Source organism: Pungitius pungitius, chromosome 5 (genome assembly GCF_949316345.1).
Source record: "Pungitius pungitius chromosome 5, fPunPun2.1, whole genome shotgun sequence".
NCBI classification, from domain to species: domain Eukaryota; kingdom Metazoa; phylum Chordata; class Actinopteri; order Perciformes; family Gasterosteidae; genus Pungitius; species Pungitius pungitius.
The window spans coordinates 6488011-6512975 of record NC_084904.1 but is presented as its reverse complement, the minus strand read 5'-3'; the positions used below and the strand labels follow the sequence as shown (position 1 = coordinate 6512975).

At 43.2% G+C, this 24965-nt stretch overlaps 3 protein-coding genes across 4 annotated transcripts; 1 reads left to right on the top strand and 2 right to left on the bottom strand.

Annotated features, from left to right (window-relative positions):
- Positions 1-239: 239 nt before the first annotated feature.
- On the bottom strand, positions 240-10684 carry pias2 (protein inhibitor of activated STAT, 2). 2 transcript variants are annotated; one of them, XM_037482017.2, is made up of 14 exons: positions 10574-10684; positions 8820-9013; positions 8162-8249; positions 8016-8066; positions 7712-7802; positions 7497-7631; positions 7315-7420; positions 6456-6529; positions 5984-6144; positions 5055-5188; positions 4697-4883; positions 4057-4193; positions 3944-3981; positions 240-3415 (listed from the first exon to the last, which is right to left on the bottom strand). In XM_037482017.2, the coding sequence occupies exons 2-14, from the start codon at positions 8959-8961 to the stop codon at positions 3209-3211; spliced, it is 1551 nt and encodes a 516-aa protein (XP_037337914.1). In that variant the 5' UTR covers positions 8962-9013; positions 10574-10684; the 3' UTR covers positions 240-3208. The 2 variants fall into 2 exon arrangements, with proteins under 2 accessions (XP_037337914.1, XP_037337915.1); XM_037482018.2 differs by having other exon boundaries at positions 339-3391.
- Positions 10685-13191: 2507 nt separating this feature from the next.
- Positions 13192-16800, top strand: ube2l3b (ubiquitin-conjugating enzyme E2L 3b). The gene is made up of 4 exons (XM_037482585.2): positions 13192-13339; positions 14801-14896; positions 14998-15184; positions 15537-16800. The coding sequence occupies exons 1-4, from the start codon at positions 13313-13315 to the stop codon at positions 15689-15691; spliced, it is 465 nt and encodes a 154-aa protein (XP_037338482.1). The 5' UTR covers positions 13192-13312; the 3' UTR covers positions 15692-16800.
- A 659-nt stretch (positions 16801-17459) lies between these two features.
- ydjc (YdjC chitooligosaccharide deacetylase homolog) lies at positions 17460-24476 on the bottom strand. The gene is made up of 6 exons (XM_037482582.2): positions 24358-24476; positions 23020-23195; positions 22604-22754; positions 21264-21363; positions 19532-19709; positions 17460-18891 (listed from the first exon to the last, which is right to left on the bottom strand). The coding sequence occupies exons 2-6, from the start codon at positions 23181-23183 to the stop codon at positions 18546-18548; spliced, it is 939 nt and encodes a 312-aa protein (XP_037338479.2). The 5' UTR covers positions 23184-23195; positions 24358-24476; the 3' UTR covers positions 17460-18545.
- Between the last annotated feature and the right edge of the window lie 489 nt (positions 24477-24965).

Genomic DNA, 24965 nt, shown 5'->3' with positions numbered 1-24965 from the left:
TTTTTCATTTTTTGGGGAGTTTTTCCCCGCCGATGTGCAAAATGCAAAATAAAATGAATTGAAGCTATGCTATGAACACAAATTCCTTATCTTTTTTAAAACGCGTGCATCAGTATTTTTTAATAACATTTTACTGCAATGACAGTAGAATGAGTCCACATGATATTAATGTAATGTATGATTTACCAATAATTTTACCAAACATATGATCTAGATCTATCTAGATTCAGATTTATTTTTTAATTAACTGACAGGAAGAGTCAAATGCAGATGTTTATTTGCATTTGCATGCAGACTTTCTTCTCCTGCTGCTTTTCTTCGTTTTCGTCCCTTTGTACCAGTTTGGACAGATTTTACGTTGGGCGGTCGCCTTGGTCGACAAAAGGGTTGGTCCTGAATGGAGCCCTACTTTTATCTAGTTAATTGAGAGAACATTATTTATATTTGTAGTCACACGTATATTATGCTAAGCTAGCTGCTAGGCTACTTTCATCTCAACATCTAGCCTGCACAGCACAGAGGACCACCACTGGTCCCCTGAAAAACAAAGGTCCTGCAGACTTGTGATGCGCTGATTGTTTTGTGGTGCACGCCGTAATAGCCAATGACGTGGTATAGGACATTTCTTTATCACTTCATTGACATTGCAGTAGTGAACAGCCATCTGTTCCACATTGAGCTGTTCAAGCTGAGGCAAGACCCGACCCAGGCTAAGCCATTGACCAACAAGGCCCTCGGGGAGCAGGTGATGAAGGCGCTGCTCAAGCACCTTGCCCTCTACCTCTTGCATGCGTCATGAGACGCAAGAAGACGGGAAAAGTAGTAATACTGTAAGAGGTGCCACGATGCTGGAACGCACAGGATCAAGACAGCGTTTTATTGCAAAAACTGCACTGCTCATCTCTGCCTCACCTTAAAATAGAACTGCTTTTAAGCAGTGGCACAACAGACAGTAAGTTGTATGTGTATTTATGAAAGTTTGTTTTAGTGGGGTTTTTCTGCATTTTATTGTTGCGACTGATGCAAATATATATATATATTACTTTTATTAAAGGCCCAAATTAAGGTATTTGGGTGTATTGAATACCATAAGTGACATTTATGCCTTAATGTTCTTCTGCTTCACTTAATCAGAGTCAATCTTTGCAGAGTGTCCTCCTATGTACACATGCAACATCCTGTCCCCAAAAACCTCACATCGGCACGGGAAAAACTCCCCAAAAAATGAAAACCCTTTGATGGAGAAAAAGGAGGAGGGATCCTTCTCCCTGGATAGAAAGACTATAATGCATGTGATGTGGGAGCTACAATTTGGGTGAGGTTTAAAGCTGCGTCTGCATCATTCCAAAGGGGTAAACCTTCTGAAGGTGTTTCTTTTTTTGCAAACCTGAAAACTTTTATTTCTGCTGTGTGACATCTTCATTTACTCTTAACCAGTAACACATACACTAATATTAACACGTCTGAATAAATCTCATAGGTTTTGCCTTCTATTACATCACAAAAATAGGTAAAAAGGTATAATCTTTTAAAAATAAATGCAATTCAAGCAGAGACCTAAGGAATAGGCTGGTTTTAAGTTAACTTAATTCAGTGGTGACTAAATGTGATCAGATACCACTAGATGAGTGTGGTGACTTTTCTCTGAAACCATTCACTTTATTTTACCAAAAATGTTCTGGTTATTGAGGCCTTTGAGAAAGAAAGAACTCAAGGTACGAACTGATTTAAAAACAATTGATATTTTTCAGTTTTCAAATTTCTTTTAACGTGTACACTTAACTGCCACCCTCCATTGGAAAGTTTGAATTTAATAAATACACTGGCCTAAAATCTTTCCGTGTTTCAGATACTGGCAGCATCGCTTCGATGAGTCATTGATTTTGCGCGGGCCACCGAGTCCCGAGAAGTGAAGTTCAGGTCCCTGATATTTAGCTCCTGGTGGCCGGGAGTCAGCGATCTAGCGAGAGACGGTTAGGATGCAGCAGCTGCCCCGTTGGTCGTCCTTCGTCTACACAGCTTGCTTTGACCTGTGAGAAAGCGCTCTTTTAGGTATTTCCGCAGAGTATCCGCCGATATCACGTTGCATCAAAATGAAACGCGACAAAATCAAAAGCACAGTGGAGGCCAGAGTTCAGAAGAGTTACAGTGGATTTTAAGAAAAATGTTAACTAAAGATCACACCTTTGGCAACATGAACCAAACAAACCCTCATTTCACATTATGTCATAAATCCTCTAAACCGTCTCACGCTAGTAAAAGCTGATGCACACATTTGTAAGGGGAAGGAGACGCGTGCGTTTTCCTTTCAGAACAGCCGATAAAGGAGATAACGACGAAGCCGCTTCGCTGCGATAGGCCGACCAGGTCCAGATACGGGGTCTGTGCTGACACACGATGCACCTGAACCCCTCCATGTCTGAAAGGAAAAGATTTGACCTAAAACAAACGGCACGTTTGCAACTCCTTCGAGTAAATAGAGTGGCTGCATGTAAAGGCCCGGCAGCGGATTCAGGAGTCAGAGAGTGGTGCTGAATTACATTTACAACATGATTCAACCCAGCACTAGATCAATGATTATTGCTCCGACTAAACATTTTCCGTCAGCGTGACGTGAGAGCTGCCCCGTGACAAACCTCGTTGAAGTAATGGCTGAGCGTTTGAGAACCAAATGAAAGCGTTTCCAGTCCCTGCTGTGCGCGCGCTGGTCACAGTGGACAGCATGTCCGTCAGTCCACAAGTCTTTCACCGTGGGGCCTCCCCACTTTGTACCAGGGTGAGAGCGCCGGGCTCCCCCTCCACCCGCCCCGACTGGTGAAGACGCACACCAAGTGCAAGTAAACTAATTGGTATAAAGGATGACTTCAATGACCTTAATACTTCCAATACCAGAACAACTGGGGGGAAAGGGTTACAGACATTTATCCTTCTGCCAGGGAGGAAGGGTTCTCAAAATATTTCTACACCTGTATACGGATGGACTAGTCAAAGACTAACTAAATCATTGGTTTGATCTCATGTGATTTAAATACTGCAATTACGACAGCACACACAAGTATTTCCCCAAATGCAGATTGTAAAAATGTTCAGGCCATCAAAGTGCTCATTTATACCAATTTGAGTGCTTCTAGGTATAAAAAAAAAAGGTATGTACATGTAGTCCGCACTAAAAAAAGATTGCGGGAAAAGAGGTCCAGTGAGACGTGGCTCAGTCTAGTGAAATAATATCCGATATGCCGCTGTCCGTCCCTCCTCCTCCCGTGATGACCCGAGTCTCGTGGCCGCCGGTGTCGTAGTGGCTGCTGGAGGAGGAGACCAGGGCCGAGCTGGTGCTGGCCGCACTCTGCATGCTGCTGGTCAGGTTGTCCAGGAACATCTGAGGCCGGTAGTGCTGCTCGGGGAAAAACGAGTTGATCTGGATCAACGGGGTTACAGTCAGAACCATTCCGGATGAGTGAACATGTATGTACAGAAAAGGCTGTTTCTTCAATCGGCCTTTCTGAAATGTAGCAGCTAAGGATGAGTGGGTCCGAAAGATTTAATCACCTCAGTCCCATGGGACTATAAATAAAAGAATATTGCTTTTAAATAGTCGCTCTTACAACAAAAAGGCTTTGTTTTAGAATGAAATAGATCAATAAGGCTCATATATAGCTGGATTTTGTTTTCTAGGTGAACATTTACTATATCAATATATTTAATTCAGAGTGCAACTCAAAGATTCCCTCATTTTAATATAACCTTGTATTAAAATAGTTTTGAAAGACTGTCACTCCAAGCGAATCCCTTAATCTTTTACATTTTCAGTTACCTTTCCTAAAGTAGAAGAAATTTGAACAAATAGTCCCTTCTGCTGATAGATCTCCTGGTTCAAATACAAAATACGATAAGTAACATCACGCATAGCGCAGCCAGCAACAGCAAAAAACTGGAACAAACATACCTGAGGATCTCCTTGAATTAAGGAAAAGAAATCCAGACCTGCGAGAGGGAACGGATCGTTAACAGTGGCACATGGTTACAGCGCTTACAGAGGCCCCTCCCACGCCGACTCACTCTGCATGTCTGTTGGGATGCTGGCCAGGGTGGACGGGTGGAAGGGGACTGCATAGTCGGCCAGCGTGGAGGTCAGGTACGACGGGTCCAGGGCCTGGACGTTGGGCACGCGCACGGTGGGCTGGTAGGTCAGCACTCTGAGAGGGAGGGAAGAAGAGCACACGGTTACTGCTGGAGTCTCATTGATCCAGAGAACAGCACACATTTAAAACTGAGGGGCCGTTAGTGATGACCGGAGATGGGCCCCTACTGAACCTGTGCAAACGGGACAAAAGGGAACCCACAGAACGGAATGCCCCCTCACTGGATTTCAAATACTTAAAAATCAGGGAACATGCATTCATTTATTTTGGGATGCAGGGACAGGAAGCCATCAGCTGCGTCACACCAACGTGTCATTTTATTGCCTGAATGCGCACAGCGGCTCTATTGATAAGAACATACATGATAAGCGGACGTGTTCTTCGCCACATCCCGCATTGGTTTGTGGTTTAGATGCTTTTTTTGCCGTCGCCATCTTCAATTAACAAGATGTGGTGATTTCTTTTCACAACTATAGATGTTGCTTTACTTGAAGTGGTAGTACAGAACACTGACTTAAGCAACATGGCAGAGCGCTGTGGCCAACATGTGAGCTCACCCCTTTGCATGCATCTCCTCGTTCTTGCAAATGTAAACACAGCGTTTCTTCAGCGGAGGGTCTGAGTCCTCTTCGTCCGAGGAGGACGAGGAGCTCTCCAGGGTCAGGTCGATCACGTCGGCCTTCTTGGCGGTGCTGGGCTCAGTAGAGTGAGGCACCGCTGATGACTGGCGTAAAGGAGCCGAGGCTGGAGGACGAAAAGGAGAAAAAATTATGTTGCTGTTCCCATGGAAACTGATGGATTTGTGCATCTCTAGGCACTACCGCTCAGCATGATAGTTATTGTTCATATTGTAGGGCAGATTTCAACCGCTGTACTTTCGATACGGTAGGACCAATTCCACAATGATGTACTTACTCTCAATTTTGGGAACCGACTGAGAGGAGACTTTGACAGCTTCTTTCTTTGGTCTCATGGGACACCAAGTTCCGTCCTCCTGGAACTTGATTTCATCCACATCGGAGCAGTCGTTCAGGATCTCCAAGAACAAACTGAGCAGAGAACAAAACACACACATCAATGGAAATATCTTTTAAGATACTCCCTATCTAGTCTCATTGTCACGGTCTTTTGGGGGGAGTTTTGAGGGTTTGAGGGATGTGAAGGTTTTGAGGCAGAGGATGTTTCATGTTTGCAGACTATAAAGATCTTTGAGGCAACTTTGTGATTTTGGGCTGTACAAAATAAAATGAATTGAAAAGAATTAAATGGAATATAATCATTTCACGTTCCTCAGTTTCTGATCCACAAACCTTTTTCTTTTTCATTACACTCCAATTGTGTGTTTCAAACCCTTTATTTACAGCTCCCATCAAGAAACGATTGGCCCCGATTCCAAAGCTGATCTGATATTCAGATTTTCTTGTATGTTGATTAAATACGTTCCGTACCCATTAGAGAATAAGATACATTTGGCACATGTGCTGCTTGACCACAATCCAAAAGGCCCTGGTTCAAAACTATAAAGTTGATAAGCAGGAGGATGATATCAATGAAAATGAAGAATGTGACTCCTGAAAGCAATCCGCCAAAGAGAAGACCCATCACTCTGTTGGAGTTCTTGTTGATTAAAGAGTGACGTTCTTTTTCCATCTTCTAAACAATCTTTGGCAGAGCTTTGGTAATTGTGTCGGAACAGTTTTTTTCTCATTACCACACACACCAGTCCAAGGAGTACATGTGAAATATGGCATCTGGGCACATTTACAGCAAAGTTTTATGAATGTGTCCTGTCCCTCCCATGTAAACCAATCAAATAAAAGATGGATATGATGAGCTTCACTGACCCGTCGATGATGAGACTCTCATACGCGGCCTTCTTGTCGCACACGGGACAGATCCAGGTGGGCTTCTTTTCGTTCATCTGCAGGTAGAGGGCGGCGTCAAAACACTGCAGGTGGGAGCAGGTTACGGCCCGGCACGGCGCCGTCAGCCGCATCTTACCCAGCTGGGGGGGCGACACATGAAGCAAAACTTAATACAGAGTCACATGTGAATATATGACTAAATAGACAAGCACAACAAGTTATTTCTTAGCCAGAGAGATATGCCACTGATGGTACCACTGTGGATGCATACCCCCACATTTTTTGGCAAAAGAACAGTCACTGATCTCCAGCTTCTGTGCCTTGTTAAATGTGTTAAATGTGTCATGTACTTGTTGTGCACAATGCATGCTCCTACCCAGATCTGATCCACACTGAATTGACTCTACAAAATGCCATCTATGGAAGTTGCTCAGATTTCCCCTTCACTCACCGGGCACATGAGTGAGACTCGCAGGCTTGTTGTGGCCACCTCGCTGTCCGGATCTGCCGTCAGCTTCTCTTTAACTGCAACAGGGGTACGAAATTATTATACAACACGCAAAAAACAAATATATCCAGAAACTTCCCCTACTGTGAACCTGACATAACGATGTGGCCAATCTGCGTCGGCTTTCAGCAAATAGCTTTGGCTGGACTTGTCCTTTTAATGCGCCTGGTGTAATCGCATATATATGTGTGTTGACTTGATACTTCAGTGTCTGATCAGATACATTTCTTTGTCAAAACAGTGGAATTCTTCAAAATAAGTCCCCTGTTCTTTTAGGTGATTATGCTTCCTACCTGAAGTAATAGTAGACCGGCTGTATTAAAATAGCTCTGCCAATCAGTAACAAACACGTTTTCCAATATTTTTCTTTATTTAAAAGCAGCTAAATCAATAAACATTGGCTATTCATCAGCAGCATGGCGAGTTACTTGCCTTGCTTTCCGTTGCTCGCCTTGAGAGAAGATCTGTAGCGTAAAAGTTACACTTTGCATTAAAGCGCTTCTTGTGGGATTCATAATTACACCATCGGCTCACTAACTGGCCAATGGCGCTTTCCTTGCTGGGTTTAAACAGTCAGTACGGATTACGTCTTACCGCCCAACTGTGGATTAAAAACACAGCAGTATGCAGCGGGTTTAGGGTGTTTTTCATAAACGCTTTTTAAGGCTAGCTGTATAAATACACTGTGCAGTGCTCCGGGGAAACTGAGTGTGTTTTCTTTTGAAGTTAGGCGCGTCTAATTCAGGGTTCAATCTTCTCCAGGACGACAGTGAAGTGTCACAGTGGTGTCCTCTGTAGTTACTTAGCGCTCTGGAGTGGTCCGGGTTCCTGATGCCCTTCATCCTCAGCCTCTGCAGCAGCAGCGGGGACGTCAGCTGCCTCACCAGGTACACAGACATGGAGTAGGTCTGAAAAAGAACAACCATGAGCGGGTTCCTGTGATGTCCAGTGGGGAAAAGAATAAGACGGTGTTGATGTTCTCACTTTGCCAATTTCAGGCGCCCACGTGACTGAAATCTGATTGGGGACCGCGGAAGAGAGTCGGACAAGAGAGGTGATGTTTAGAGATCTTCCTGGTCTCTTCTGTTCCACGCCGTTTTTCGGTGGCGGTGCATAACCCTGGTGGATTAAAGTGCTTTGTTAGCGTTGTTACGGTCGAATTGGCTTCTTGTTGGGACTGAAGTAAAACTAGCACTTACTGGCAGAGGAAAAAGTTTCCCATTAACCTTTATACAAAGACTGTTTGGGTAGTTATCCTCTTGAGGGCAACTTGTTTCTGACAAGCAAAACCTGACGACACAAAAAAAGAAAAATGTTTATTTAATAGCCAAAGCAAAACCTCAGCAAAGTCAAGTTATGAATGAGTTTCATTTGAACCACTTTCCTTAAGTTTGTTAAAAGTTCCTACATGGAAATTTCATGTTGTGAAAAAACGGTAGCATTCGACTTTTCTGAGAATGTGAAAATGTATTATTTCCACGACAGAAAGCTGAAGATTCTCACCTCAGCTGAATCTGAACCATATAGTCCCTTCGGCCACCTGGTAGAAAGTCCCTGTGAAACAAATCAGATTAGACATGCAACACAATATTTTCATATTTATCATTTATGGACCTGGGTGCGAATGTTTTCCTCAAAATCAGTCCTACCTGGATATGCACACCTCCCGAACTTGCTGTGGCGTCAAGGCAAAGATGAAATATTTTTCTTGGTGGTGCCTTTGTGCAGGACTCGCTCCTGAAAACACAAATGCTAAGTGTTAGGGCTGCAATACCATGACTCAAAACCCACACAGCATAACTAATGACAGTTACAGAGAGCACAGAGTTTACACCTTTTTTTTCATAGTCTTAGTTCACTCCCATCACAAAGGTGCATTGTGCTCAGAATGAGGTTATATGCTTTACTATAGACAACAGCACTGAGAGGACCTATAACTCCAGGAAAGTCTCCACAACCAATGATTTAGCTTCACTGTGGAACTACAATACATAAAAAGTGATTTTTCTTTTACTACTGTCATAATCATTTAAAGATTGAAATAATGTTTATTAACAATTTAACTCACTATCCACTACATATTGGGTCATTATTCCATTGAACGACATATTTCCTGGTCAGAATTGCAACATGGAAGTTGATGTAAAAGCTACTTACAAGTCCGAAACTCATATTAGATATATTTGTTACTACATTAAACCTCAAATATTGTATAAGAGCCATATTTAAAATAATGAATACAGAGGAAAAAAACTAGTTTCAGTGGCTCTGTGTTATTATTTACATAGAAACAAACAAAAAACAGACCTAGACTTGAAGGCTTGATCAGGACGTCCAGCACGTCATAGAAGGGCAGCGGCTTCATCTGCACGTCAGGGTGGACGGGGGGGATGAGAGGTGCAGGCTGCTGGAGATTCATACTGAATTCCTCTTTGTTGTTGAGCCACATGCGGCTGTTTCACCGGTGCAACGGGCTGAAGTCTGCGTTACTCAACCAACGTCTGCAAACAGAGATGTACGAGTTCACCAAGACGGCCCCCCTCTCACGTCACAGGGCAACAGGGACTTCATGTAGGCCTAATCATGGGCTGGGGTTCTGCAACCACTTCGCTATGCTCAATGAGGCCCGGGAACACTCGCAGCTCTGCCATTCTTAAACTTGAAATCCTCCCATGTGACACACCCTGAGACAGAGTGCCAGATGTTGTTTCTGTCAATGGAGTCTTGTGTGTTTGGCGAGAGAGTTTAAGGATTGTATCAAGGACCAGTAAAAAGGTCCATCTCAAGGGTCTAACATGTTTTCATAAGCTAGTCAGTTTGACCACCTGGATTTATTCGAGATGTCATAATGATGACTGCATTGTTGTGTTGTTTTTTATATGAGGAGTAGAATATTACTATTATTATTATTATTATTAGGAGTGGGGCTTAGCGAAGGGTCAATGCATAGCACAATCAGGAGCAAAGAAAATACATTAGCCCATCAGCTTTGACATTTGCTCTTCATTGAGGGATTCCTCCATTTTTTGTTCTATCCATGCTCCTGGGTTAATTAATATAGGTTGATTTTGGACTTGCGGAGGTCTCAACATCTTGTCATTTTCAACAATTAAAACATATAGGTTTCACAAGTCGTTCACATTTAACTAGTCAGCACACTGCAAGAAGGGAACGGACATGTTCTAACGGTGCCCAGATAAACGCCTTCATGAAAAAGAGATATGATATGATCGATATGTGACTGTCGTGTAATCCGTTCGTAGTGGTTGTACCACAAGCCACCTCAAACAGCTCAAACTATCAACACGTAGATTTAGAAGTAACGTCAGTGAGACGCAACTCACAAGTGGCCCAGTGAATACATTTTGGTTTTGAAAACATATTGAGCGTTCACTTCATCCACTTAACGTTGAGGCCTTTCAATCAGTTCCACTAGCGTGTGATTAACGCTGAGAAACAACACGTTAATGACCGATTACCTCCGCAGGACTCCGCTTTGGGTGCTAAACAGAGTGTTGACATGTAAAAGTAACGAGTTTGGAAATAATGCTAAAATATGAACAGAGAGTATGTTATTAAATCGACGGAACAAATCTGCTGCCGAAATCTGTATAGCTCGCTACAAAAAGTTACGACATTAGAGACGGTTAAGCGTCCCTTAGCTAACTGGGTGTAGCTTCGTGTTATCAGCTGCATGGCATTGATCTCGCGCAGAGAACAATAGATATCACTGCGGGGTACTCGACAGCTTCAAACCCCAAAACGTTCATATCCCAAACATTTGCTAACAACGAATGCGTAACTAGCTGTGTTTAACACAATATAGTAACGGTTGCAGCTAAGTTAGGGACCTAACAAGCTAACGAGGGACCTATTAGCAGCGGTTAGCATTGAGGCTAACTACTCTCTCTCTACGCCCCGAGGGTGCACATTCCTGCCTCGCGACAGCCCGTCGACCGAGAACGCCACACATCGAGCACGTCGGTCCTTTCGAGTCGTGGTTACATGTTGCAATGCTTACAGAACGTAAGATGTGGTCAGTGTTTTTCTTTTTTGCCTACCCGAAACTCTCCGCCATCTTGTTGTTCCCGGGTCATCCCGCCCAACATGACTACTTCCAGGTGACGCCACAGCTGGCGGTGGAGGGTCGGGTCAGGACTGGACCCCCTCTCTCTGTACGCAGCACTGCTCGCGACAAAAATAAAAAATAAACAAAAGTGACGCGACTCCGAGAAGAGATTCAATTGAGCTGAAACTCGTTAACAAAGCACAATTGCTGTTAGTTTTGTCAAAATGTGACTGTCGTGCAATACAGACGTATTTTTGAAATAAAAGAAATCCCCACGTGACAATTGACCTTTCAAAATAAACCATCGGCTCCCAGGAAACATCTAATATATCACACAAACAATATCTTGAAATGCTTAGTTGGGTATAAGTGACCAAAATGCTTAGTTTGGTTTAGGCAAAAATCGCTGCCTGCGTGTAACTATGGAAGTGCTTTTGCGAAACGATTTTTGCATATACTCAGGGTCCCTATAATCAATCACGTTGACTCAGTTAAAAATTGTTTTGAGGTGCTTCAGAGTACACATGTGATTGTATGTCAATGTTTCTTATTTTGCTTGGATACCCCTTATGGTTGAAATGCACTTGTTGTACGTCGCTTTCGATAAAAGCGTCAGCTAAATTACATGTAATGTAATGTTATGTAATGTAATATCCCTGATGAAAAGTATGCTCTTAATTTGAAATATTCTGTTATGTAATCAGTTACTACGAGTGAATGTGCCAACCGTTTTAGCAGTTTTTTTGTTTTGATTTCAATTTAACTTCTTTATGCAATAAAAAAGTTCATCTCTTTGACTGTAAAAACTCACTTACAGCGTCATCCTATCTGTCTTCAAACAGTACTGGAGTTAATGCCATTCTCTTTTTTTGTGTTGGTTAATTTCTTAAGGGTATTTATCTCTATTTGGTTTTCATAACGGATGCCTATTTGATTGGACTTCATTGCGAGATTCATGTTGAATTTTGTTGCACATTACAACAGACAGAATTAATCTTGCATCATTTCCAATGTTGTTAAAATACAATGATCTGACTGATATGCTTCTGTAATAGAAAATTGTTGGCATTGATAAAATATATAAAAGAGGGTTTAATCCCAGTAGATGGCACTGTCCACACAAACACTTCAGTAGCAGGACTACAACTGAGTACACAACCAGCTGGACTTGTACTAGTGTTGCAAAACAAATACATAAAATGGACATGAATGCATGTCTCCCGGAAACAATGATGGACTTAATTCCTCTTGATCAAGAAGGTGTGCTGGAGCCCCAACCTTTTTATTTTTCTGCTTCACATACTTTTGTAAAATAATACATTACAATATCACATCAAATAGAAAAAAAGTGTGTGAGAGCAGTAAATACCTGTAATGTCTGGTATTAAAAAACAACATACAAAATTAAGAAATAAAAAATACCCACATACAATTGATTAAGTTAAAAGGTGTTTTTGTACTCATAGAATGCCCCAGAGGAATCCATTTAATAAATACTTTTCATACAACAATGCTTCAAACTTCACACAATGGCATGTGTGAGGACTGTTACCATATTGCTATAAGACAAAGCAATGAATTGTGAAAAAGCTTAATTTTAGAGGTGTTGGCAGCAACCTTCCATCTGAATATGTAGTCTCATGTTTCCTGTAGGGACGTTTTTGCTTTTAGGTTGTAGTTTTTATATCAATTTTCTGTCAAGTTTATTATGTAATTTGGCACCAATGGGGGGGAATAAAGACTCAGATTTAAGACATTTGAGTTTGGTTATTTGTGTTGCGTTATTGAGAATGTCCTTCCTTGAAGTTGATCTGATTTAATAAGGCTTGTCGGAAAACACACTACTGCTCCTATTGCTGACTAATGTTAACTAAACCAATGTTAAACCACCAGCCAGCTGTGCTCAGTCTGCTAATTACCAACCAACCAACCAACAAGGGACCCCGAATGACAGAGACAGATACCACAACACACACACACACACACACCAGTCCTGGCAGAGGGCCCAGGCCATTACAGTAGTGCAGGTCACAAGTCCCCCAAACCCAGTGTGTCTCTCTCTCTATCTCACAGCATTTAAATACACAATCTTTCCAACTCGATTGAGTGTGTGATATAATATACCTCCTAGGTGCAAAGAAATGTATTTTATGACCAGTATAGACTCCAAAGCTTTGAGTATAGGTGTTAGTGTGTAAGAGTGTGTTTATGTGTAATTGCATAACCATGTAAGGCAAGTGGCTCTTGTTCCTGTTCTTCAGAGAGTTGTTTTGTGTTTTCACTTTATTTCTAGTATAATAATTTATTGTTAAAATACTCGTTATTCTTCTCATTCTGTCCATCTGTGTATACTGTCTATGGTTCTAATAAGCAACAGAAATACGTGTCTGAAAAACAACAAACAATTCGAAACATTTCCAGACATGTTTTGCATTCTTTACATTAGGAAGGAAAACGGTCTTCATTATTGTAAGGAAACTTTATAAAGCAGACTGATTAACAGCTTGTTGCTAGACTCCCGGCTGCGTATGTGCATTAAGTGCAAATCCATGCTCATGCATCCGGGCATTTCTTGGGTACAAACAAAGACACACGCACAGCACGTGAGTGGACAACCTGCTCGATTTGACGTCATACATACAATGAATGGTATCTTCGTATGCGATTTTGAACACAGCCGAGGCACATATTCCCCGCGCTGTGTATTCTGGGAACACATAGCAGTTTCAAGATGGCGGCGAGCAGGAGGCTGGGCAAGGTAAATCTCCCGGACCCGATATTTTCTTTTGATTTTGTAATGTGTGAAGACGCGCCAGCGGCCACTTGACGCTTTTGCCTAAACTCAGACGAGATCATGTCGTTTCAAGACTCACGCGTTTCCGGTCTATTGATTCAAACTTAACGTTATTAGAAACGAGAGGTCACTACTGGCCAACCAGCTAACGTTAGTCGGCCAAATATTACCTTTGCGCACCGGTAAGTTAGGCCGAAGCTTCGAGAGGCCGTTCCTCCGGGAGACGACCACGCAGCTTAGGTGCCGTTCACTAGTCGGATGTTGTATTTGGGCGGCTATGGGTTATGTAGCCGAGGGGGGATTTTTGTTTTGGCCGACGAAAGCTCGCGACCGACTTTCCACGGCACAACACGGCTAATCAGCTAACATGTTAGCCCGAGATCTTAGCTGCGTTTCAGCTAGCTAACGTTAGCCAGCTAGCGGCTGCCGAACTCGCAGTTAGCCTGGTTTGGGAGTTCGGCGATGGGTGAGAGAACTCCGTGTAAATCCACGGCTCACGTTCTGCATTGTCGGTACGTGTAAAGCGTCACTTCGGGACGGGCCGTGGGGGTTTCCACACAATAATTCAGCGCGGCTTTGTACGGGAACTGGTCACGCGACAAGCACAGCAATTTTAAGATTCAACGTCAGCCGCCATACCGGAATAAGGAAATAAGATGGAAGCAGAGTAAAGAACTCAGTTTAACGATCGTAATTATCAGCGAGTGTATAATTTGCACCATAGAATTACTCGAACGGGATGTGGCAAGACTTTGCACGGCAGATGTCAGTGTAATACCCCCCCCCCCCTTCCGAGAAAGCCCTGACCGATCCCACCACTGCCTTATGAGATAGGGAGGATGACTACACAATATTCCATAGACCTCACCTACTTCTCAGCAGGCTTAAATCACCTCAGTAGGCTTAAATTACACTAAATGAACGCTGAAAGACTTACTATATTGGTTAAAATTGTCCACCAACTTTCAAAAATATCACTTAAGCCTGTTGGTATATATAACCTAAAGATCTGGCAACCAACCACAACATTGTGATGAGGTGTATTAAAGTTTAACAGAAAAGGCAACCTTTTAGAAGCCGTGGTTTATGGGTAAGCAGCTGCATTTTATTTGATTCCTTTGCCCATTCTCTCCCCCAACTTGTGCGCTACCTTGTTTACATGAGTGGAACCTACACACTTGTGCCTCTATCCCAAAAAGTGCAACAAAAAAACACAATAAAACCAAGAAGATTGGGTCCCCCTTCATTTACATGCCTCCGAGCTAAATTGTGAGGCTAATAGGAATCTAGAGTTGTCAGTCAGTAATTACTGGAGGTGTCAGTTATATTTGGTGGCGAGGTGCACCGGGTCCACACCGGTTCTCTACCCCACCTCTATGAACGTTTGTCCCTTCTGTAACTTGCGCTGTCTGCTTGCTCTCTCAGGAACTTGACGAGATTCGCAGGTCTGGAATGAAAAACTTCAGAAACATTCAAGTCGAGGAATCAAACCTGTTGTCATGGCAAGGGCTCATCGTTCCTGTGAGTAGCCGCTCCTCGTTCCTCAGTCTTATCTGCCGCCCGTCCACTAACGCTTCCCATCAGTTAACCCTGTCTGGTGTTTTTTTCATTTCCGCTTCCAGGACAACCCTCCTTATGACAAAGGCGCGTTCAGAATCGAAATCATCTTCCCCACGGAGTACCCCTTCAAGCCTCCCAAGATCACATTCAAGACAAAGATCTACCACCCCAACATCGACGAGAAGGGCCAGGTGTGCTTGCCTGTGATCAGTGCAGAGAACTGGAAGCCTGCCACCAAAACTGACCAAGGTGTGTGTGTGTGAGAAAGTGCTTTTAGTATCTAAAGTGTTGCATTAGTCTTACTTCAGTAAACTGAACAAAAACACTACAATTAAAAACGTTTTATCACTTCTCAAAGCATACAGCTATTTTTTCTGTTATCAAATTCCTGCAATATACGTGTTTTTTAAGAAACTCCAGGGCTTCAGTATCGGTGTACAGTCCTAGTGGTACAGAAAGCCACGTAGTGTATGATCATAATAATCATTGAAACACAGTTTGCTGGCACCAACGAGCGTCCTAAGTCTAGGTGGGTAGACTTGTGTTTCACGTCTAACTGGATTGCTGTGTGCGTGCGTGCGTGTGTGTTTCTTGCTTGCAGTAATTCAGTCTCTCATCGCGCTGGTGAACGACCCCCAGCCGGAGCATCCCCTCAGGGCAGACCTAGCAGAAGAATACTCAAAGGACCGTAAAAAATTCTTGAAGAACGCCGAAGAGTTTACAAAGAAATACGGCGAAAAGCGGCCAATGGACTGATCAGCTGACTAGCGTGTAGCCCCCTCTGTGTCGCTCTCCCCACACACCCTCCCATCCCACCCCCATCCCTCCTATCTCACCTGCCCCGACCAATTACTTTCTCTCGCCTCACCCCCAACAATCCTTATTGCCTCCCCTCACAACCACCACACAATCCTCCCTGCAGTCCCCGATGCCGCCCAGCTGAAACCAGCGGTGGAGGCAGCCTCCGCCTCCCTCCCTCCCTCCCATCCAGGACTCTCTGTGGATCAGACAGCTTCCACCCTCCCCTCTTGACTTCAGCTCCTCTTTGGCCATACACCTCCAGACCATTTCTAACTTTATACTCTTTTCTTAACGGGGAAAAATGGGTAAAGAAACGCAATGTTCGTCTGAACAGTTAGATGGCAAGGCGAAAAAGAAAATTAATCTTTTCCACCGTTTAAACCACTCTGTGGAATAGATCTCACCTAATTATTTTCTTAATTTTTTGGAAAACCGGTTAATACCTTTTTTTGTCAATCTTTAAAGCTTAAAAAAAGAGAAGCCAAGTGTTACTGAAATAAGAAAAGCTGTAGGTTGCACCCAGAGGGTGTGTGGCGACTGAAACGTTTGCCTTACTCGCCTACGCTGCTTTTAGACATGCAACCAGTTTGTAACACACTGACAAGAAATGAACCATGGCAGGCCGTACATTTATTAACTTTTAAGATTCTTAAGCAAGAACTAAAAATGACATTCAGTTTCCAAACACTCCATAAGTTTTTTTCTTTTTGATAATTTAGCCTACTCCACTGATGCAATTACAATTGGTAAATATGGGAAGAACTTCCTTTGGTTAATTAGAATCTGCAACGCATGTCTCCCACATCAGGCAACACCCCTGCCCCCCCACATATAACCACGTTAGATACAGAGCCCTTTACCAGACATTCTAGCGGCAGATGGACTGTCAGCTGCAAAGGGACCTAACTTGTGTGGAGGGGGAAAAAGCACCTTGAAGGCAGCTGGGAGAGGGCTGAACTGTCCAGGGACACGGAAAAAGGGACTGCAGTGGCCAAAAAAATAACACCATGTAACAGCTGTTTGATCTGGTCCCAATATTGTTTCATAATAAAGATGGCAAACCATTTGGCCTCACTGTCTGCCTGGTAGTCAGTGGATGCTGGTCATGTTTTACATAACCTGTTTTTGTGCTGAACCCATGGATGTTAATAGAAATGTAGCTTCATCAGGTCATTTGCATTAATAATTTTGATTTATTCACCTACTGTTTAACAGTACAGAAAATCCCCCATAGCAATTTCAGACAGTTCGTTTGTCGGTCAGCAAGGAATCAAATTAACATTACTGATGAAAATGGTCACCTCCCAGCCAAAATTATTAAATAACCGGTATTTCCCATCAGGGATGCCGTAGTTATGGATTAGCCATATTAAGATACTGAAAGTACAAGTGATACTAAATCGATTGTTGCTTCACATATGGAAACTGACATGATGCAGTAGAAGACACCCATAAAGGGGTAGAGCTGATATTGAAAATAACTGTAGAAATAGTCTACATACACAATACACATTAATTTGATATCAGAATTGTTAGCACTAACAAAATCACTATGTAAAAAAATTTCAATAGAAACTAATTGCATTTACTTCACTGCCCAGGTACTCGCTGTAAATATTACAAACGCAGTGTTAAAATAACACCTTCAGTGACGTACTTGTGCTTATAGTCCTGAGATCTTTGGTAGTTATTTCTCTCACACACACACCATCACCTGGCAGGATTAAGCTGGTCCCCCTAGAACTCCATTCTTTTACTCTGATCCTATATTGCACACGTAAGAACGTCACTGAAATATTCTTAAAAACTCTGGATCAGATAAAACTGACCTCAAAGTGAGCTCACCCAACTTCTTGCTTACATTCCTTCTAGCATGGGAAAACCAGGTGAACAGGATTTCAGTGACTAACGGGAAGTCAAAGTGCAAGCAGGAAGTAGGTGAAGTTACACACGTCCCATTTACAACCCAATGGTGACGTAAGTGCTGTGAAGGGAGTGTCGGAGAGCGCAGCACACTAATCCATCATTAGCACCGCGTTTGTCAGAAAGAACACACTTCCTCTAACGACCTTAGATCACATTTGCCATTCTTAATATTACATAGCATTATCAACTTAAGTTAATAATTTATTAGTTTCCATTAAAAACAACCACAGCTCTCTGACCCTGACGTGACAGGTCAAACCTGTGTTTTCTCTAAAATAAAAAAAAAAACAGATTAGATGCCGGTTAAACAGAGAGTCGAGTCCATTCTTGTAGCAGTTGGTTGTGAGGTTCATTATAAACCGCAGAAAACGTGACAGGAACTAGAAAAAGTGACCTCAGTAAAGTGCAGATCTGTAGAACGTCTGCCGTAATGTTAGCTCTAAGGCCTACCGGCTGCTAACCGTCACGGAGTATGCTGGCTTTACACGCCGGACCTTTAACAGCAAAAACAGAAAAGACAAGAATCAACAACCGCCCGGCCGACACGAGAAGACGAGCTCAGTTGCGCTTGTCATTTTCTTACCGAGCCCCGCTCTTAATGGCTTATTTGAAAGGGTGCAACCTGAAGAAGTCATTGGTCACCTACTGGACGGGAAAGAGTGACAGTACCTGCCAATCACTGCCACTGCAAGCGGTCCTCAAGCATGAAAATGATGAGGTTGATGGTACCATCGTTGTGCGAGAGTGCACAAACGCACACTCACCACTGCATACATGGTGCCGTGGTCGTAATTGAAACAGTACTACATCATTTTGTCATCAATTGTCACCATTCCTTTTGTTGTTTTGCATACTCGTGATTAGGGGCAGATTTAAGTACATGTCAGTCAGAAGGAGTCAGGTCTTTGAAGGAGCAGAGCTGCACCCCCTCCCGGTGGTACAGGGCCTGGAGGGCCGGGTCTCTGAGCACGCTCAGCTCGTGCTGTCTGTCTGCCGAGCAGGAGAAGTCATCAGGGCCCTCCCCGCAGCCTCCGTCCAGGGGCTGACTCGGGTAGCCCGGGTGGACCATGAGCTCCGCCGTCACCGCGGGCCGGTTGGAGTCTGAAGCATCGCTGGAGGCGAGGGTGGGAGAGGGTCCGGCCTCCAAGGCTTGGCCAAGGGCCCTCTCCAGGTTGGATACGGACATGTTCTGGCCCATGGTGGTCAGCCCCAGGTACACGTCTGGCCACCTGTGGACATGGAAGACAGTGTCCGTCGGTCATCCTGCAGGGGAGGGGGGGGTGGAAAAGCAAACCCTCCACTCACAACGGCCTGACATGAGTCGTTGTGACCAGCAGCCACATGGTTTTAAAATCCGGTTCACAATAATCTTATCAAACATTCATAGTGGTGAGCAGTTTAACGAAATGTACAGCTCAATCCAGCTTGGTTGTTTTTTGATTGTTCTTGTATTTGCGTAATCCATGCAACCAGTAATATTTCTATGGCAGTTGTTGCAACGATGCAATGATGCAACCCTGGATGTTATTTACAAAAACAAAAAAAAATCAAATGTTTGATTTCCAGAGCAATACATTTTCCTCTGAAGAAAGGTGCGTCACTTGTAATGGTACCTCTGTTATTTGCAGGGCCAAATTCTCCTATTTGATTGATGAAAGGGACCTTATCAGATCTAATGAGATTTAGAAATGCATCCATCGGTGTGCAATATGTGTGATAGAAAATGATGTGGCACAGAATTCTGTGTTCTATGTTCACCCGTCAAGGATTTTCTAAAAGTCTAAATAAGACAAAAATCTTTTGGTTGTATTGGGATTTCTGCATAAACTTCTAAAAACCTGTTTCCTTTGTGCAAAGAAGGCAGCAGACCTGATTCCGTAGCGGGAAAAGACAGGGATGGAGTCCAGGGCGTCTTTCTCCACCTGTGCGTAGAACCTTTGGAGGTGTGGCGGCAGCGCGGTGCAGCTGTGTAGACCCGGCTCCACTGGAACACGGGTGTAAGGAATCTTGAGGTCCGCCAGGACCTCTGCAAACACCTCACGCACCTCTGCAACAACAGAGTAACCCACATCAATGCTCCAGGCCCAGGGGCGCTGGCCTTACTTAATCCCCTTAATGTAGTAATTGTCGTGGCCAACAATAAAAGCTAGTCCGGTATTATCAACACTAAACATTATTGCTACGTAATTAGTCCAGCAACAGAAAATCATTGGCCAACATTTTTGAAGTTATAGCTTTAGTAGTTTTTTTTTTTTAAAGCTAATTATTCTCAATACTGACGTTTGAGTTCTCCAAATACAGTTATGGTTGTCCCCAACAGATTATGTATGTGGGCTTGTCGGTGTATCAAATGTCTTCGTCTGTCCACACCTAATCTTATGTCTTGTGTTTATGACTGTTTTCTTCAATTATCTACCGTGGTTGCGGTAAATCATACCGTTGTTGACTACTGACTCCTCTTATCTGGCCAGCATGTGCCTCAAGTGAATGTCGACTACTTTATGTTGGCCTCTTGTGTCCACTATGGAAGACAACACTTCTATTTCCATGCATTTATGATTTTGTATGTGTGATATTTATTGGATGACTAAACAAGCAGACTACCCCATCTTGTGTCAGGAGGAGAGGTGGTTAGCTGTTAGCAGCTGTGATGTGTTTGGCGAACAAAGCTGACAGCTAACCACGCTAATACAGCTGTGAGAGATAACAGCTAACCACGCTAATACAGCTGTGAGATCTAACAGCTAACCACGCTAATACAGCTGTGAGAGATAACAGCTAACCACGCTAATACAGCTGTGAGAGATAACAGCTAACCACGCTAATACAGCTGTGAGAGATAACATCTAACAACGCTAATACAGCTGTGAGATCTAACAGCTAACCACGCTAATACAGCTGTGAGAGATAACAGCTAACCACGCTAATACAGCTGTGAGAGATAACAGCTAACCACGCTAATACAGCTGTGAGAGATAACAGCTAACCACGCTAATACAGCTGTGAGAGATAACAGCTAACCACGCTAATACAGCTGTGAGAGATAACAGCTAACCACGCTAATACAGCTGTGAGAGATAACAGCTAACCACGCTAATACAGCTGTGAGAGATAACAGCTAACCACGCTAATACAGCTGTGAGATCTAACAGCTAACCACGCTAATACAGCTGTGAGAGATAACATCTAACAACGCTAATACAGCTGTGAGATCTAACAGCTAACCACGCTAATACAGCTGTGAGAGCTTACAGCTAACAAGCCTAATGCAGCTAACAGAGCCACAATGGGGGGGCTAATACAGCTTACAGCTAAAAGGGCTATTAGCAGAACTAGGCACACACCAGGACTGATGGTTTTTGTTTAGACAAGTGGTTCACCCTCAAATGTCCTGACATTTGCATAGATTCAAATAATTGAGCCATGAAAGGGAAAAACGTGCAGTGTTGAACCGAATGTTTATTGTGATTTGTATTCATTTAATACATTATATTTAGTACTTCAGTTTTATATTTAGAAATGTGAAGCTCCTTGGAGGTGCGTGCGGAACAGTAACGGTCACAGGTGTTGGCATTTATTTGGGTTTTTTCCCCATTATTACCTGGCAGCACGTGGACGTGTTGGTGTCCGTCCATGTGGAGGGGAAGGTGACCAGTCAGTTCCCTGAAGAGCCCGACTTGGGCCCTCAACTCGAGCTCCACCTGGGAAGAAAAATGATGAAACCACACCAGGAGGTTACTGAAATGCGGCGAGACATGAACGCTTCTTCGCATATCAACATTCGTTATTAACTAAGTTAATAACGAATAAACTAAAGGAGTCCATCGACCCATGTTGTGACACAAGTGTGTGCTGATGTATTTGTATGGTTAGTCTGGATTGTCTGTCAGTTCAGGTGAACTGGGGCTTACAGTTTAAGGTGACCTGGACTTTGCCAATGTTTTTTCGCCTTCAATATTGAGGTTTTTTTGTATTGGCTTAAGATGTTGCATTGCAATTGCCACCAGCAGCTGCTCATTACGGAGTCCCGTTTGAAAAAAAACATTTTATTATTCATCACAGTTGAGACTGCACAATAACAATATGATAAGATTTTGTGTGTCATCAATGTTGATTGTCACTAAGCAAGTAACCCTTCGTTTACAGAACCAAAGTAAAGTATGCTTGATTGCTGTTTAGATTGGTTACATCTTCTACCTCTCAACTTTTAACTATGTATAGCTACTATATTTGCCAGTTGGGAGGGTAAATAACGAGACCCGTCCCGTCTGAACCAACATACAAGCTACAACAAGATCCACAAACTTGTATGTGCGTGTAAAGCTCTCCAGTGTGCCTCATGCTCCGGCATGTCACGGTTAGCAAATGAGAGTTTAGAAGACAAAACCACGTCAAACAAACTTTGTGCAGCTTGACATTGTTGCACGTTACTGGCTCAAACTTTTTGACGCAAATCAAACTTCTTATTAGTTTACTTCTCTTCGCTCTTAAGTTGTAATAACACATGTTTATCAACTGTAGCATCATTCTCTGCAGTTTATTGTGTGATATTAGATTGAATAAACATGCTGTGTTTTGTGGGAGGAACTTAGGAGGAGAGAGAATAATTCTCAGAAGGTGCTACTAGAGAACGTAGCGATTAACCAACAGAACTATATTAGCCAAAACCTACACCACTGCAGATTATTTCCGGACCTCTCTTCCGTAGTGTAGCCTATAGACAACATTTTTCTATTCGCCAGTGGTGATGCGGCTGTGACAGCGGCAGAAGCTAAGCTATACTACTTGCCTCCAGCCATAGAAGGGAGATTTCACTGCTTTGGAACAAAAAAGCATGGGCGTCAACACATATTCCCCCTGAATCATAATGGAGCACGCGCATTTGACCACAGGTCTTTAAAACTACCTCACATCGTGACAAAGATGATCGGGTCAGTGTACCTGCTTCATGCTCAGCTGACCCCTCTCCAGGGCCTGACGGAAGCCCATCTTCCCACGGAACAAGCCATGCTGGTTGGTCAGTGTGGAGGCCTGCTGACACACCGGAACGCCCTCGGACAAGTTGGCGTGGAGGCCGATGGGAATGCTGTGCCTGACAAGGAGCGAGAAACTCCGTCAGTTTGCTCTCCCCAAAATGGTGCATTGATTTGCGTACTCGTCGCTTGTTTACGATACTGGCATCAGAACTATCTGGATTAGATATTACACTATATCACAGTTATGTGAGGCATTAAAAACCAATGCTCATGGGCACCAGGTGAATCACCCCTGCCAGTCTTTTAGCTTTATCTTAAGCCTGTCCGGATTTAACGTTTGTGTTTTTTTGTTGTCGTTTTTATATTTTTTAAATCTGCCACCTTTTTGCCAGATCCGCTGCTTCTTTGGCAGCACAGGCGTTAACCAGCAACGACACATTGGAAATGCCTCCAGCCTGGAAGCAGTCCACGATCCCCTGGTTCCTCTTGGAGCAGTAGCCAAAATCATCTCCCGTCACCACCAGCATCACTCTGGGCTGTGGCATTATTGCTGCTCCCTGTGGACACACGGACACAGACCCACAAAAAGATGTATAGTCACGCATCATTAGGACGGCTAGCTGTGGCTTGAGACACTGGAGGTTATTTTAACAAAGAAGAAACGGAACATTGTTTTTATAAAACAGGGGGAAGCTGCAGGAACCTGAAGGCCACACTGAGCCTGCAGGTGTTGGGTGCAGGTGTTTGGGGCGGCTGGTGGATTACTCAAATGATTTTGTTTAATCGTGATTCTGACATCCAGCACATCCAACAAGGATGAAAGCAGGACGATTGAGATGAAAACATCAGTTTTGTTCCGTGTTGTAAATCAAGCGCACCATTTCTTAACATACTGGAATGTGTTGGGCAAAATGTTAAAAGGTATTAAGGAGTTTGGTTGTGGCGGTCAAAATTGTATATATATTTGATCAAATTTGCATTAGTCTGATGCATTTTTGAATTGTTATACTCTGAGGCATTAGCCCTCAGCGGGTTGTGGAAATGCACAGAAATGACAACATAGTTGATCTTATGTTGTTTTTATTTAAAATTATTTTATGTTTTTACTTTATGTATTTTGATATTTTAACACGTTTTCAGTTCGAAATGGAATAATGCCTCAAATTAAAGAAAAATCAAGAAAAACAAATCAATGCCTGAAATAAAGTAATTGTGTTCAAATCTTTATCTTGATTACGATTTATCACACATTCAGGTGTTTCTTTTTACTCATATTCAAGTGTGTAGATTTTTACACACTTGTTACTGCTGGAGACAGAATGGGGTGAAATATACATCCCAAAATTCCGAATGTAAAGGTAACATCTTGGAAAACATCTTGGATGCAGGAGAGCCAAACGCAGCCTGGCCATGACTCACAATTAGGAGCGGATTACACAACATGACGCTCTTCCGAGCGGTGTAACGTGTCCGGTTGATCACGGACACGTTACACGTGGGGCCAAAGAATTCCCACGTGTTTCACTCTCACCTTCTGAACTATGAACGGAATATTTTAAAGACCACACCGCTTCAATTCGCCGGCTTAATTTGTTCTCCGCTCTTCTGTCAGCGGGCTGCCCCCTTCCGCTCCCCTCACTTCGCCGGTAACACAATACCGACGCGTTAGCCGCTAGAACGACACCGTGGTCGCTTTAATCGAGGGAAATAAAGGCTTACCCATTCTGCTCCACGCGCTGGTCAGTACGTTTCCCGAGAGCACACGGAACGCGCCGGAACCGGTACTTCCGACAAGCAACGCGCATCGGGTCAGTCCGGAGGAGACTTTACCGGGAGACGACGCCCTCTGTCGGATATAACGTGGCATCCCACCCACGGACAACAGACAAAAAAATAAGACTCACGCCGTAAACTGTAAAATGAGGGGTCTCGTTAAACACGTTTTATGTTATTATTGCTCAGTTGTTATTTAACAACGAAGCAATTAAATAAATGATGGCGTGATTCTTAACTTCTAAAAAACAAAACATACCGTTTGAATGAATACTTCATGAAACGTTAAGCTTTTTAGAACTTTTATTTTGAAAACTGAAACCGGTACGGAAGTTGTTTTTGTCGGCAAAGAGAACGTCATCATATTTGTCCAGAAATCTCACAGCGCAATGTTGAATCCCTTCCATCGATTAGTAAAAATATAAATATTATCCGATTTACTTTTTCCACAAGCTTCTTCTCCAGGTCAACAAACAATAAACGTAACGTTCTATACAAACAACAATCTACGAAGACACAAGTGGTCTTTGTGGAACGGTTCAATGAAGTCTCCA